The sequence below is a fragment of the Monopterus albus genome, unplaced genomic scaffold (genome assembly GCF_001952655.1).
Source record: "Monopterus albus unplaced genomic scaffold, M_albus_1.0 scaffold89.1, whole genome shotgun sequence".
Classification (NCBI taxonomy): Eukaryota; Metazoa; Chordata; class Actinopteri; order Synbranchiformes; family Synbranchidae; genus Monopterus; species Monopterus albus.
The window spans coordinates 843084-860150 of NW_018127969.1; the positions used below are offsets into that span (position 1 = coordinate 843084).

Here is a 17067-nt window from a genome sequence, read left to right on the forward strand (position 1 = left end):
TATATACATATAATACATTCATATAGATACACATTTCCTTTCAGCTCATACACACCCACTGAGGGAACCTAAAAACATCAGCCTCCTATTCACTGATGACATAGTCTTGATAAAATGATAAAATCGTAGTAAAATAGCACAACAACCTTCAGTAAATTCATACTCAAATAGAATGATTTAAATCCAGACTTACTGGAGTGAATGCAAGGAAAAGCTTCTAGTTAATTAATGATGTGTACATGACTCTGATTAAAATTAACTGCTCCACTGCAAATGGCTCAGTCCTGAGTTACATTCTTTATCTACTGTATGTGTGAGGTTCTTACATGAGACTTACAGTAGGTGTGCTACTGTACATCAACCATTTCCATTGTGAGCAAAAATGAAGTAATGTTTATTTCTTCTACTTGCAACTGTTACTGAAAAGGTCACTTAATTTATTATAAGGGGGGAAAGAATATGGCTACAAAAAGTTAGTTTCACATCTGTGGAATAAACGTGGCTGTCTGGTTTCAGCACATGTCCAGGCCCGCAAAGACTTGTCCAAAGCTACTAATTCAAACAGTAGTTGCCATTAATTTAGGCTATTTGGGGCACAAAGACGCACAGGCAGTTGCTTGGCAAGATCTGTTAAGCCAGTGGAGGAGGGTCCAGCCAGATGAGCTCTCTTTACAGTATGTCTAATGCTGCTAATGTATTGTTACCAGGTGTCCTGAAACATTAACAGTGGCTTCAGTGGATTATACGGCCAGTTAAATGGTCCTAAAACTGAATGTTTGAGACTCAGTATTAATGCATTAGGGTGGTGGTTCCCAAACCATTTTCGTTTTTGTTTCCTTTATAATATGGTGCAGCACCTCCTTGTGAGTCCTTAACAAATTCTCTACAAGCTGTGAGCAGCTCAGTGGGCGTGACTGAAGCACTCCGATTGTTTAATTTTAGCTAATTTTAGGGTCCATGAAAGGTGCCCACTGCATTCAAGTGTAGCTGCTCATTTGTGTTGGCATGCTGGTGAGAAGTGGTCATAGCTGTGGGCTTTGAGCTCCTCTGTGTAATTGTAAGTATCAGGCTGATGTTGAGTGTTTTGCCATATGATTATGTTATAAGATTAAAAATTGTTTTCACTTGAAATGAAGTAGAAAATGCAAAAAATTAGAACAGCTTTGGTTGAAAAAAAAAAAAACGATGTGCAGTGTCTATGTGGATAATTTTCTGCACAGTTAGAATGAATTGGTTATTTAATTTATTGTTTGAGAGATTTCTGTATTTGCACTTTTGCCTGTAGTCCTGTTGTTGGTTTGAAGGGGCAGGGACTCAGCTGACAAAATGTGATGTCGCAGCAACAAAAGTGTGATGATCGGGATTTAACAGCATCTGAATCAAAATGTGACGGCAGCTGGCTTGTGTTTTCAAGCCAGTGTCAGTCATAATGAATGATGCTACACCCATGGCCCTGATGAAGCAAATAAGCAAACTTGAATGTTGATTGTTGTTTATCTACTAACAATTATTTAATATTTTAGAGAAACAACCTAAATTTAAATCAGTTTTGGAAGCTTTGACGGATATTCATGATCAAGAGGTTTTTAATCATGTGATCAGAAATGATTGATTTTAGTGTTGCTGAATAGTTGATAGCTGAGTAAAAATGAAACAAAAACCCCAGAAGTGAAATAAAGTTGGAAATACCATAACATATATGTTGGTATTCCCCAGAAATATATCACAACTAGTCTGAATGCAGTGAAAGTCTCATTTTGCCAAAAAATCCTAACTGCTCTGGGATTTTTTTTAGTTTCATACAAATGATGGCATTTAAAAACATAAAAACTGAATGTGAGCTGTCATTTTTTTCCATGTAATGTAAATGTCCTCACTAATATCAGTTGTTAATCCAGGACAAGTCCTTTGAATGAATGTCCAAAAGATCCTGATGTCTCAGGCCACGTTTTTCTAACAGTGTAGTAGCGTAATGATAAATAATGCAAAGATACAATAAAACCTATGAAACAAAAGCACTATAAATCCATCATGGAGTTAAGGGCCAGTCATAGGTCTGGTAGTAATGATCTCTGAGAGACTGAGAGAGCTGATGAATGTTTGATTAGGGAGGCAGAATTGTGCTCCCTGGAGGCAAAGGGGCTGTTGAACACATGCACGGGATTCCCCCTGTACAGGTGGAGGGAGGAGATGGATGTGGGGGAGGTGCAGAACAGTCAGCACTGAAAGATGGGGCAAGCTGTTTATAAAACAGAAGCATACAAGCATACATACGAGTGGATTGTTTGATATTTGGAAGACCAGGTTTGTTTTCCTTTTCTGTAAGCACACAGGTGTGTAAGTGATGCCTGGAGCGCCTGAGCTGATTCACGTCATCTTAATTGCAGTAGCTTCTATTCAGAAAAAGCCTTGAAAATCTCACAGCTGATATTTAGAGTTCAAGAGCTCTCACTCTCCAGTGGCTAATTGTATAGATGACCTTATCAGAAAAGGTCAGGTTTTGTATTTTTGGGAGACATTTGACAGTGTTACTGATGTAACTTCAGTGTTTGATCCCATCAATCCTCTTTGCAACATTAATTGAAAATGCACAGTTTCTTCCAAGCGATTCAGAGATAATTCCCGCTGTATTTCCTGTAAATATCTTATCTGTCACAGACACATTGGTAACAGGTGAAAATGCAGCTTAGAAGCTGATGAGGCTGTAAATGAAAGATGGTGAACAATGAGAACTTCAAATGGCCTAAAAGACACTGCAGTTTTCAGACCAGTTTTCAGGAACTGGATCTGATTCGTGTCTCCATTAATCCCAGTGGAGATCAGGCCAAAACCAAGATGCAAAACACATTATGGTTTGTTGTTTTGTCCTGTGAGTCATGTGTCAGGAGAATCGGATGTTTTATTCAGATGTAACTTTTCTACAGCTAGTGGAGGAACCAATTTGCTACTCCACTGGTTAGTTAGATGCAAAAAAAAAGACCAAAGCAACAACATGTTAGTTTGTCTCTCAGTGTTTTCTGACTTTATTTCCCTCACAAATATATTTATTCATTTTTAAATAAAAGGCTCCATAATGTCTGAAAGCAGGCAAATACAATTTTTGGCAAATGTTGCTCAAACAGGAGTAAATGGTGCATTTGCAGGGAACTATTGTTTTAGCCATAAATCAATTTTTGTACCAGTTGGTGAATTTGCAGCAACATGACAGCAGGCTCATCAGCAGGCTTTGTTTCTTTTTTACATTTACTGGGTAGTTGACAGTGAAGAGAGGAAATAAGAGGAGAAGGAGGTGCAGACTCAGACCACACGCCCTGAGGTTATATGCACTATAACCATGAAGCAGGTGTTCTTCATCAGTGTTTTTAGTAGTTTGGGGAATAATGGAGGTCTGTGGCACAGAGGAATAAACTAGTAAGTAAATACTTAGCAGTGGGGACAATTTATTGATTTACTGTTGGTTTTGGTCTTTTTTTTTTTTGATGACATTAAGGATTGTTTCCAACCTTATACTGTACTTTAATGTGTAATTCACAGGTATGGGACAAAAGTGAGGTCACTGATCTTGGCCTTTGACCATCTACATCTAATCAGTTCCTCTCTGAGTCCAAGTGGACACTTGTGCCAAATTTGAAGAGATTCCCTCAAGACGTTTCTGAGGTATTGCGTTCACAAGGATAGGCCGCATGGACAGACGGACAACCTAAAAACATAATACCTCCAGCCACGGCTATCGCTGGCGCGGAGGCATAAAAAATAAACTATTAGAGTTTTACTTGTCACAGGCGCTTCCAGGATTTGAGCTTCATGTAATGTTTGTGCCTCTTTCACATTAGCAGACCTCTCCATTCTTCCCCCACCCAGGACCATTCTCTTTGTCAGCTGGAAATGAGATTTTTAGGGAAGCCTGACTCCCATTGCCTTTGCTTCCTCTTAGTCAGACTCAAAGTCATTCCATTGGGGATCTCCAGCCTGCTCATCCAGGCTCAGTGCTGCATATACAGAAGATGACCTCCACTCTTCAACACTTGCTATTGCCTAGGGGAATATTACCATATTAATGCCACTCTCCCCTGCTGGGGTGGATGATTGTCATAAAAAAATCAGCCTGGATAGCGTCTTCCTCAAACGCCAGCCTTATCCCTCTTTCACCGCTGCCCACACAGCCCTTTTTTTTTTTGCCCTCTCACATCTGCTTTCTTTTCTTGTATTTTTTTTCGGCCTCCATCAACTCCTCCCATTCCTTCACACAGTCTGGTTTGAAGTGTGTAAGAGGCTGGCAGGCTTTGCGCTCTTGAATTAAAAAGGCCATCTGGTGAAGAGGGAAACAGAGATGGCTGTATAGGAGGAGAGAGGAAACATGATAGGCATGGTTTTCCTTTGAAGTTAATGTGTAGACATGTACGGGGAGGGGGAATCACATCTAAAGTGTAAATATTGCTTTTAGCGATTTTTATACGTACTCATGGTATTTTGGATTTGTATCCTATGTATTTAATCTATGTGTTACAAAGAGAATACTCAACATTGATCCAAAAGTCGAGAATTCTCCAGGGTTTGAGATACTGGAACCCACAGCCTTAAATTATCATCACCATTCTCATATAGGCACGAGTCTACATGTCTCTTGGAGGCATAGATGTACATATTGAGAAATACTGTTATTTGCTGTCTTGCCAAGAGTTAAATGAATGGATTGATACCACCCTCATGTGGCCTATGCTAAATACAAAGCTAGCACCAGCGGCTTTTAGCTTAGCTTAGCACAAAGACTGTAAATAGAGGGAATCGGTTAGCATGGCTCAGTCCAAAGGTAAGAGTATCCACCTACCACCTTGTTATATTCAGTTTGCTTAATCCATACAGGCATGTAGAGGAGATGTGGAGATTAAGGAAGATCTATGCTGTCATAATAGGTGTGATATTAGTGTAGTGAATAAAGTCAGGGAGAGACAGAGTCCACGACTGAGATGGAAACCTCCTGTGGGAGTGTATGACTGACTGACAGTGTGTCAGCCAAAAACTCTTTTGTTGCTATTCTCGCTTGAGGTTGTGTTTTTAAGTGCTTTACCAGTGTTACTGCCCAGATGTCTTTCACTGCAGAATCCTATTTTAAAATATTTATATTTAGTCAGTACACTGTCCAGGCTTAGTCTCCTTCACCTTTTGGACATTTATGATGACAAATGATCACACTCTGCAGAGCTGCACACTCCACAAACACTAAAATATTCTTGTTATGCACAGTTTCCTTCATTTGTCTGTGGTTACCCATACACATAAAGTGTAATGGACTTTCACCTGCTGACAAGCTGCAGAGGGAGCCAAAGGAAATATGATAAATAAAGGGCCTTTTAAGTTTCACTGATAGTTCATCAAATGTAATGCAACATATCAAACTCTATTTATTATTAAAAAAGGCTTCAGTGTTTGTACCTTGCAGCATCCACAGTATGCAGCAGTAATACTTTATTATACCACTACTAGACAACTAATAGTCATGGATAAAAGACAACATATTAAAGCCATATCTAAACATATTTGTTATCTGAAACAGAAGCTTAAATCATCCAGGTGTTGTTTTAGTTGGGTTTCACTTGAGTTTATGAAAAGCTCTGGCTGAAGTTTGATCAGTTTGGTCAGTTCACAATGCAGGCTTCCCAGTTCTCCCACAGGACCTTGCACCATGCATGGTCAGACTGGCCCACTTGTCACCCTCACCATCTACTGGCAAGTTTCCATGGAAACAGCAGAGAGAGAGAGAGAGAGAGAGAGAGAGAGAGAAACATAACCCCCCAAAGAACAGGATCTGCAGTCTGACTCCTGTTAAGAACTTTATATTCTTGTAATATGTAAGTTAGTATTTTGCAACAGAAAGAGGGAAATGCAAGGATTAATATCCCCCTGCTCTGTTTTCATAATCTCCCATAAATACAGGTAATTACTGCTTGTCATCCTACTTGACTTGTTGAGATAATGGATATGAGACAGATCATTCTGGCTCAGTGATTTACTCTGATAAACTTTTTCCACACTCAACCCCCTGCTTAATTAAGCCACTGAGATTTGTGGAGACTGACACCAGGACTGAGTAATAACCCTATGCCTCTTCTGTTGCCAATGCAGACATGAGCTCGATCAGCTTTTACTCCTTACATGGAATTGTCACATTAAATCAGAATGTGGTGCAGCACGGTAACTGTACGCTACAGCTGAAATATTTAATGTAATCAAACTTATCAGTAATCTAACTTATACAGAAGGGTGACAAAGTAAGGAAAAACCTGAATAAATGAGGTGATCAGTGTGAAAATGGTGTGAATCATATGCTGTGGCCTTCACAGTCACCAGATCTCAACCCAGTTTAACACCTATCGGAGGTTTTGGACTGACGTGTTAGCCAGCGTCTCCATCAAGATCATCAAAACACTAAATGAGGGAATATCTTTTGGAAAAATGGCATCCATCCATCCAGTAGAGTCCAGAGAATCAATGCCAGATTGCACTGAAGCTGTTCTGGAGGCCTAGCACCTTACTGAGACATTTTGTTGGTTTGTCCTTCCATTTGTCACCCATCTGTAGAGTTCTTAGTTAGTAATACTTCAGCATTTTGGGAAATACATTTATTTGCTTTCATGCTGAGAAGCTAAGTGAGAAGATTAGTATCACCCTCATGCCTGTCCATTAAAGCTACAGTCAGCAGCTGGTTAGCTTAGCTTAGCACAAAGACTGGAGAGGAGAAAAAATCTGGCCCAGCTCTGTCCAAGTTTAATATACAGTATAGGGGTAGATGTCTCCCTCTGCGTCCAGTCATTATGCTAAGATATTCCAAGCTAAGCTAATTATCTCCTTACTGTAGGTTCATATTTAACATATTATTATGAGTTTGTATTGATTTTTTCATCTAACTCACTGCAAAGAAATGAAAAAGCACATTTTCCAAAATGTTTAACCATTTTTTTTAATGAATTGCTAGTACTGTGGAACAGATCCGTCGCTCTGTAAAGAAAAAAGGAGAAGCTCGATATCACAGAAGTTGTTTTTATTTCTTTTCTTCTTGCTTCAAGGAATCAATTTTGTAGGTGTCCCTATAACCTCTGCTTTGGCAGATCAATCATGATTAGTCATCATTATTATTAGTTTATTCATTAGTTCATTATTACTAGTTTAAACAAACACATACAGTGAATGCCTTTAAACTTCAAGGACAGACCTTAACTCCTAAATTGAAGTTGCAGTGTTTTCCAACAACATTTAAAAAAAGCCCACTGAATCTTTTTTTCTCAGGCATGAGTCACCCCTCTCTTCATAACATGACTTTTAGCCAGAAAAGGGAAAAGCTCATGTTATTTTGAAGTTGCATCTCTCTTTGTATTCAAAATAAACAATGTACAGACAACAGAACACATGTAACAAGATGAAATCAGACTAAATCAGTCTGTTGGAACAAAATGAATTTGTATGATTGAAATAAATTTTAGTATGTTATCTCCTTTTACTTGATTGTGGATACTGGACCATGTGCACATCTGATTAGAAGTGAGTTGTACATGAGGTCAGACAGACAATGAAACAGGTGGAGAGATGAAAAGTTCAAAAATATAAACACACTCAGCGATGAATCTCACAATGAGGAACTGGCGATGTTATGCTTGAAAACAGGAGAAAGCCATTTGGGGGACTTTTGTGATGCCATCATTGAACTCTGACCTCTGTCTGTCTTACTTGATTATTTCCAGATACATAGTATACACCTTGTCTAATATTCAATCTGCATAACACAAACGTTTTAAGTGGCAGTTGTTTTCATAATTTGTCAAATGTCTTATCAAAATGGGCTCACACAGTGGCTGCTATCAAATAAATAGTCTTTATTTTATTCTGTCCTGCTTATCACATCTATCACTGATAAACATCAAAGGATGCAAATATTTACTTAGTTGTGCAGAAGATGTAAAATATTTCGATGAGACAAGTCAGTCCCCAGCAGACAGGATGTGTGTGAGACAAAGGCATCATTGTGCTCCATCTCAAAGGCTGTGACTGAATGTCTGTCTGTTTGATCTGTAGGCTGTAATCTACAAAATCTCTGAAGAAGAGAAGTACGGAGAGGATGGTGCTGATGCTGTAAATGGCCTCTGTCAGAATAAAAACACTAGTGCTTTGAGATCTGGTGCTGCCGTGCCTTACTGTTCTTCTCTTCAGTGCCGCAATCATCAAAAGCTGACCGGACACTGACCAGAAACCACAGGCGGGGCTGTAACCTTGTTTCGTCCAGGGATATGTCATTGGGGAAATCCCCTGTGTTGGGGGTGCGCCCTGTGCCCCGACCCATCTGGCTGTCCCACCTCGGCCTGCTGTGCTTATATGTGTGTCTCTTTGCCCAGGCTCCCCAGGGTTTGCCTGTGGTAGGTTACAACACTGACTCCAAGGGGGAGATCACACTGGATGGAGATTTGATGCTTGGCGGCCTGTTCCCTGTGCACCAGAAGGGTGAGGGGGCAGAGGACTGTGGGAAGATCAATGCTCAGAGAGGGATCCAAAGACTGGAGGCTATGCTGTTGGCACTAGATGAAATCAACAAGGATGACCGCATCTTGCCTGGGATCCGACTGGGAGCTCATATACTGGACACCTGCTCTAAGGACACCTACGCTCTGGAGCAGTCTCTGGAGTTTGTTAGGGCCTCCCTCACCAAAGTGGATGACAGCGAGTACACATGCCCTGATGGCTCCTATGCCATCCATGATGATGTCCCTCTAGCTATCTCTGGGGCCATAGGAGGCTCCTACAGTGATGTCTCCATTCAGGTAGGACTCTTCACCATCTATAATACAGTAACTTGATGTTGAAGATCCTCTATGTTTTCTACCATGAAATGAATTGATTAACTGCTCCTATATGTTAATTTTATCAGGTAGTGCATTTATATAAGGTGTATTTTAGGGGTGGTGTAATATACTCTACCACTATTCACGATAACCGTGATACAGTATTTAAAAAATGAAATACTGACATCATGTTAATAATACATATATGATAATATTGTAAATAATCTAGAGTCAGTGACTACTTGGTTGACACCCCAACCGAGTAGGTATTACACCTTAATGCTGGTCGCCACCCACCAGGGAAAAAGAAGAAGAAGACCACCATGCAGTAACTAGCTAGGTTACTGCGTGGTTGATATTGTGACAGGCCTAGTGTATTTAACTATGAGCAGCTACTGTAGGGTTGTGAGAGAGAGAGCTAGAGAGAGGAGGGAGTACACAAGTGATTGTAATGGAAGGTCATATAACTGTCCATTTAGACGCACCATATGCAATTACCCCTTGAAAGATGTTAACACGAGGACTTAATGAGTATTGGTTCTGCCAGGAGGATCTGTTTACCTGTATGACCGTATGCTTGGTCGATCTAATTTAAAAGGTCTCTTTCTCTTTCCTGATAATTCACACTTCAGCAGTAGCCCTGTCAGGGGCAGACATGCTACAGATGTTGCGCTTGGAACAGCCTGACAGGATGACTAGTGATGGCATGATTACTCTCAGCAGCGCCGCTCCTTTCGGGCTCACTCAAGCTGATGTGATGAAAGCTCTGCTAATTGGTTCTCCAAATCTTCAGCAGTAATATGGCTGCCACATCAGCATAATTTCAAGTAACTGTGAGCAGTGATACTGTGTCACATGGAGCTGAACTTTGTAAATATCTGCACATAAACACGCCTTAAAGAATTAACTTAAACCCATCATCCTGGCTCAGTCAGCCAGAGGACTATGTCTGCTGTCTCCGCTGAAGAGTACGGTTCACCTCACTTGAGACAAGCACCCTCCTGTTCCAGATATCTGCTTGTCTGAAAAAAGGAACACACTTCTGCCCATCCAGAAATAATAAATGGCCTCAGAACGTTAATAAACCATAGGTACTCTAGGAACCCCTGCCTATACCAGTCTGCTGTTAGCTGCCTTCTCTGACTTAATTGGCTGCTGCTGCTGCTTCCTTCCATACCTGTAGTTTATCCATGATTTGTAGACAGTAGGGGCCAACATGTCATCACTGAGATGCAAACAAGAAACTGACCACAATAAATAGGTGCTTCTGTGCCTGCTGTCATATATGTTTTCTCAGGCTGACATGTGAAAATGCTGTCTATATATAAGCTGTGTAGACACACAGTGTGTTGAAAATATAGTAGTATCTACATTTATTTGAATGAGTAAATGCTACTTTAAAAAATATGATAGGTTTAATATTCCCTGAGGCTACTGCAACTCTGCAAACAATTCAGCTTTTATTCCAAACACTGTGGTCAAAGTGTGGACACCCTGCTGACAAAACACAATACCAAACATACAGTACAGTGATACATTATGCAGATAGAGCGCTCCTGGGAAATGATGTAAGAGGAGGATTCAGAACACCTATAAAAAGGAATTCTTGGTGAAAAGGGCAGTTTGGAAATACAGATTTGATAAATGAGCTGTAATGTTTTGATGAAACCCTGCATCCTCAGAGAGTGTCCTTGTCTTATGGTAATTTATGGATGTACTATTACAAGCTTGAGGTCTGAGGTCTGCCCCAGCTTTTCACTGAATATCCCTCCACAGCACTGTAGGAATGCACCATGGGACACAGTTCACGTTCTCATCCTGAATAACCCTCTAGATATTGTATTGCAGCTCATTTATGAGGTGTGGCTCTTCATGAGCATCTAATCATGGCAGACAACCATGCTCACTGGCTCTGGAACTGTAAATCTGTCCATGGAGTACCTTCATAGTATGTTACCCACTTGCAACTTTGGAAAATGACATCATCACTTCATAATATCTTCTGAAAACATAACACTGGTTTTTATTGCAACTTAGATGTGCCCTTTGAAAGCAAGTGGTAGATTTGTTTACATATAGTATTATTGTTTTGCTTTTGGTGAGAGCAGTTTTACAGAAAGATATGCATTTGGGCCACACAGGGCTGGGTGGCCAGGCTGGGGCACAGACTCAGAGAGGGGTGGCACATTTGAAAAGTCAATTAAACAACTAGTTTTATGAAACAATAAACCATACATTATTAAAACTGTTTTAAAATTGTTTATTTTGTGTAACAATGAAACATCCATCTTTAGCTAACTTTGGCTCCTTATTTACTTCTGGCCGGGGACATCACTGTTGCACAGCGGTTCCCCCCACTGAAGTGAATCATGCCAAGTACTGCACAACAACAGAGAAATGAATAGAAATGAATGCAAATACCATGCTGCACGCATGATATAAAGTAGTAATAATTTGCTCGATATCAATTACAAAGCACTAGAAAAATGTTAGTTGTATTTAAGCCAATGATTTATCATAGTTTTTCATTTTTAATTAATTAATACTGACAAGCATCATATTTTGACTCTGGCGGCGGTGGCCAGTCAGAATGAGGACTGAGAGCAGCTGGTGCCACTCATGGCCACCCCCTGGCTCCGCCCATGGGGCCATAAGAATATGTGGCATTTCTATGTTGCTCTGCAGATACCATATTCACATAATGTTGCTGTCCTCTGTAGTTGGTTTGTACATAATCTGTCTCCAGTCAGCCTGATTCTTCTGTCACCATCAGGCAGTTAAGTCAGATGTGTATTTTACCCCAAAGGGTAAAGCACTTACAGGACAACTAACAATATTAGGTTAAAGATCATGATCGTCATGGCTACATGGCAAACTGACAAGTGGTGAGAACGCTGAGTGCTGTCTAAATCTGTCACAAAGAGGGGGTGCGTTGCTGTCTGTGCTGCTGGTGTTGTAGTGTGACAATCTGAGATATGGGGGCGGATCTGGCTGCAGGCCTAGCCATGCTGGCGTTACACTGGCACAGACTGAGTTAAGTGTGGAGGCGATGTTATATGACGATCTCTCAGGCTAGGTCCTGTCTTCCCCATCTGTGCCGGCAGCTGGGCTGTCTGGTGGTTTGGCCGAGGTGTGTGTGCACACTGAGCATATAGAGGGATCGAACAAGTGATCATGTTTCACAGAAACACTGAGACAGTGACAGGCAGATATGATCATGGTAGGAAAGAGATGCAGTGGGTCACATGGCATCAAATCATTTGACAATTAAATCCTGTATCTTAAACCTTCCCAGGGATGTTTGTGAAGCCATCTGGACAGTTGGAATGATTTATGTGATATAAGCATTTAGCCTAGAGCATCCACCCTGTTGTCTGACTAAGCAGCAGGTTACCAGTGCAAAGTGATAATGATAAGTTCAGTACAGTCAGCATCTTTATTCATGTGTGAAGAGCTGGAGCACTGACAAGATACACAATATTCAGTAGTATTACTGCGTACTGAAAGAAAAAAATGTTTTAATAATAAAAGATTTCCTCCAGTGTATGAATTTTAGTTGGCTATAGCTGCTTTATAGAGGGAACACTGGAGAGTCTTAAAGGTGTGGGTTAATCACAGATGTATTATATTCTATAATTACAGTCCAGGAACATCTATTGTAGCCTTGGGGCTGGCTTGTGATTAATACACAGAAAGGACTTCACTTTCACCTCGACAGTAAGGTAAATATGAGTCACTGGGGTGTATTACTTAAACAACACCTCTGGATTGTCAAATATTCCTATCTTCATTCAAGAACTATTCTCCAGCATGGAATATATAGAAGAATGTTCTTGAGAAAATCTGTAAACAAAGATGTTCAACCTATGATTTAGATGAAAGCTTTTACCATGTAACGACGCTTGTGAGAATTAATAGAAATATTTTAGGACACACTAACAAGGATGAAGGTATTTGAAAGTACAGATCCTGATATGAACATGCTGTTTGGCATTGCTGACTTAACTCTGAGCAGAATAGTAAGGTAAACTTATGAGCTTCTGCGATCTCAAGAATCTCATTTTCTATTGTCTACAAACACCTCTATTTATAGAGCTGTCTTTGTCTGGAGGTAGACAGTGCCAGTCTCTGGAGCATACATGAGTCATACCATGGATTTAACATGGATACATGATAATGATGAAATGTATCAATAAAGCCATGCAGTGAAAATGCATAATTCATGGGTAAAATAAAAAACTGCTCCTGAAACTGTAAATGATTCTCATGTGACTGGATGTTTCAGTGGCCACTGTTTGTGCAGCTGCAATACATACCATGTCCAAACTCACTGAATGTTTCCCAGTATCACGTATTAATAACAGGATGAAATTTACTTTGTCACATTGTGGTGTTTTAGTTGACCTAAAACTTATTAGGGCTTTTGCTGGGTTGCATAATGTTAGTATGATAGAACAGAGCTGACTGTGGAGACATGACAACACACTGAGTCACAGAAGACTGAAGGGAAATGAACGGAAGCTGAGTTACTAACATTGTAAATGAGTGGAGGTGCAGCCACCGCTTAACATGTGATGTAGTCTGAATGGCTGCCTGCCTGTGTTGGCTCTGAAAGACCACTGCAGCATAAAGGCGGATTCATTTCATCCGTCAGGATGAGGGGGTAGGACCTGATCACACAACATCCTTGCTCTAGGTATCTAACAGTTCATACTTCCACTCTGTTAAAGCTGTTGCCAAGCAACTAAATCATAAGAAATAAACTGATAATGAGCCAGTGCACACTCGAACTGCATGCGTGTCTGCTCCTCATGTATGTGTTTGCGAAGTGTTTCAGAGCGCTGCAGTGGGCCGTATATGTGTGATAGTGAGTGGAGCTAAGGACTGCTGCTCTGGGAATACAGTGTTATTGCTGTAGAAGCACAGTGAGGCAGATGGGCTTTTCACGCAGAAGAAACATCTCTACAAAGAAGGCCTGGCATTTCCTGGACCAAGACACTCTCTCCATCTCCAGCTCTGGTATTTGACTATGTCTCCAGTGGTGTCTTTTCTCATATTACTTACTTTTCTTCATTTCTTGTTCTTAAATTCCTCTCATTCGTTTAACGCAGTCACACAATGAACGCCGTGCATAAAATGTGTTGCATCACCAAAGCATCAAAGCATATTGTTAACAGAGAAACTGGATTTCTATTGCACTTTCCATTATTTTTCTTTTTAAAACATAAACACTCTGTTGGTATGGTGAGACATACAAATCTGTGAGCAGTGAAAAGCCACACCAGGCCACTTCTTAGTTTTCTAAATTAAATAATGTTACGGCTGTGAAAGACTGTAAACCAACCAGTTTGGCTAACGTCAGGCAATCAAGAAACTATTTAATACATAATTTTAGTTTAGTCTTACAAACATCTGATATCTGTTTTATGCAACAGTCTGTAAGTCTGTCAGAGAGTGTATGAGTGTTAAGAAAAAAAATTAGGTGTATAAATCAGTATTGTGTACCTGAGCAGTGGAATGATTACACTAAAAAGTGTAAAATAAAGTGACACAACTAAATGGACCAAATCCTACTAAATTAACTACATAATTAAATTAATTAAAGGCTTAATGTGTCATGTACACACATGCATAGTCCCTGTAATTTACTATGCAACAGCAGTGACAATGATGCAGAGGCAGGTCTATCTATAAGCTAGACAAGTGCCTGAGCACACATGCTGAATTCTGTTGTAATGATGAAGCACATTCCCACCGCCTCCCCACAACCTGCAGCTGTAAAGACAAAGACACAACCCCCTCCGAGCACAAAATGCTGAACAACAATGTCTGCAGGATATAAAATTGCCGTAGAAGCCCTTAGTGTGTTGCATGTTTCAACCTGTGTTGGCTCAGCTTTTCTGGTGTCCTGAATTTTTCCTCAAGCTCTTCTTGTCCCTTCTATCTGAAGCTCTAGGACTCATGCCCGCCTTTGAACCCATCATAGTTGAGATTCTTGACTGAAAATCCATATGCTTTTGGAGCCAGCTGGCAGAGGGCTACCTGGATAAAGGTGCTTCACTTCACAGCTGCAAATGATCAGAAGTGTTTGAAAAGAATAACATGGTCCCTCTTGTGGCTCCACTTCTCCACTTCTGCCCTCTGGTCTCTACACTCATCGTGTGTCAGTCACAGGCTGCGGAAGGTAGAAGGGCCTTGTCTGTTCATATGAGTCATATGACCATCTATATAATGATTTCCAGTGAGCCCATTAAATCAGAGACATGTTTCACACTATGCTTTACAGCTTTTCATAAGCCTTTCATAAGCCACATGTAAGTGGATTACTAAACTGGTAAAGTCCTCACTGGCATAGACATTACTCATTCACTGATGTGAGCATAGCCAAATTTCAGCATAATGGATGAGTACCATTGATTGCTTAATAAACAACTTTTGCACCTGTATAGAGAATTATAACATCACTACAAGTAGGCCAGGCACCCTGTACAGATGCAATGCATTTAAACACTACCTCTCTTGAGTATTAAACCGATTTTATGGGGCAGGTAAATGTTTACATCCTGGTTTCATATATAAAAAGAATGCGATTGGATGTGTCTAGTCCATACATCTGCTGATAAGTTAACACACTCACATGTGTTCTGCACCTTTATGTCCAGAAAGACGGTGCTCAGAGATGGTGAAGACTCTCAGCAGGCACGTGTAGTCTTACTGGCCTGGATTCAAATCCCTCCAGAACCTCCTGCTTCTTCCCTACAGGAGCCCTGTCAGCCTTTCTGACGGCCTTTGTGTTAAAACATACCAAGGGAATCTAGAATGTGACCACGCTCCATAAAGTGAACAAAAACATCCATCACAGCAGTTTCACAAGTAGTTATTAACTTATTTAAAATCACTAACTGTTCAGTCGGCACCAACTAACCAAATTTAACAGGCTTTAAATGATCCACCTACAGGACTATTCATGTGTAAATGTATGTTTCTTCCTTTTCTGCTGGGCTCTGGATTTGAAATATTTTTTATCAATAAACAACAACATTCTCATCCATTCCTCCATCATAGTATTGACCATTACAATTGATTTTTGTTCATATATGGAGAGAACGCAGCAACATGCTGACGTCATCTTGAGAACTGGAAATACAGCTCCGAGTTTTTGAATGCTTCTTTGTTATGTGATATTTTTGAGAGGATGAAAGCTAAGACTAGGTCAGTTTACTCAAGGTTCCCACAGTAAAATGCAAGAAGGATACTGCCCTTAATATTTAACAAACAACACAACTTCTAATGGACCCTCATAAAAAATGATCAGGGGAGCCAGTTTTGCAGTTTTGAATAAGGAACTGTCTGATGTGAAAATGATTAATCAGATTGTGTTTATGTCACTTTGGATCATACTCTGATTTCTTCCAGTGAGGGTAAGCACACTGCTTCCAGCTGTTTCACCACATGCTGAGAAGGGCTGCCAAGGCAATTTAAGGAGAGAGACAGTTTAATGTAGAATTGTAATTATTAGCCCCTCTGTATAATTGGGGCTTTCATAACTGACCTTAAACAGGGTTTCATGGAAAACCAGCTTTGGAACTGATATGAAATGTTTACTTTTCAACAATCTAGATTTTCATTTGATTTTTCACTTGCAACCGCATGGACAATTCAGAAATAGCTGCAATGTCACACTAGTAAATTAACTCAACATTGCCTCTGTATGACACTGAAAAAAAAAGACGTCCGGTCACTCTTAATTTTTCTGTTGCATTTCATTTTTGTGTGAAATGTTCTCTCATTAAATCCAATAACTCAAGCGGTCTGAAAATCACTGTCACTGGCTCATTTAATATTTAATATCTCCCTGATGCTGTAGAATAACAACGATCCCATAATTACATTCCACTGAGACACATCACGCTCGATTTACTGTAATGTCTCAGTGTACCACCCTGTTTTTGGAGTGTCCGTCTATGGTGTGTTTTTCTTCTGTACATGTGGTTAATGTCTGATATATGTGTTAATAACGATGTTATTAATTAACACTTTAAATTTCCTGTGTATTTATTTGACACATACAGATTAGGTGCCGTCCGAGCAACAGTCACACGCTGCATCGCATCATGATCAGCGATATTCCAGTAGCATTTCATTGGATTTTTGTTGAAATTACAAAGCTATACTGCAAACAAAAATGAAATTAGTTGTAGAAAGTGGTGGCAACAGTTCCAAACTTTTCTTTATTTAA

At 40.1% G+C, this 17067-nt stretch overlaps 1 protein-coding gene across 1 annotated transcript in view; it reads left to right on the forward strand.

The window, feature by feature from the left end:
* grm2a (glutamate receptor, metabotropic 2a) overlaps positions 1-17067 on the forward strand; it is a 29223-nt gene that overhangs the window by 2746 nt on the left and 9410 nt on the right. Inside the window, exon 2 of the mRNA XM_020607740.1 lies at positions 8068-8807. Within this exon, the coding sequence (XP_020463396.1) occupies positions 8280-8807 (528 nt within the window). The 5' untranslated portion in view covers positions 8068-8279. The remainder of the gene's footprint in view (positions 1-8067; positions 8808-17067) is intronic.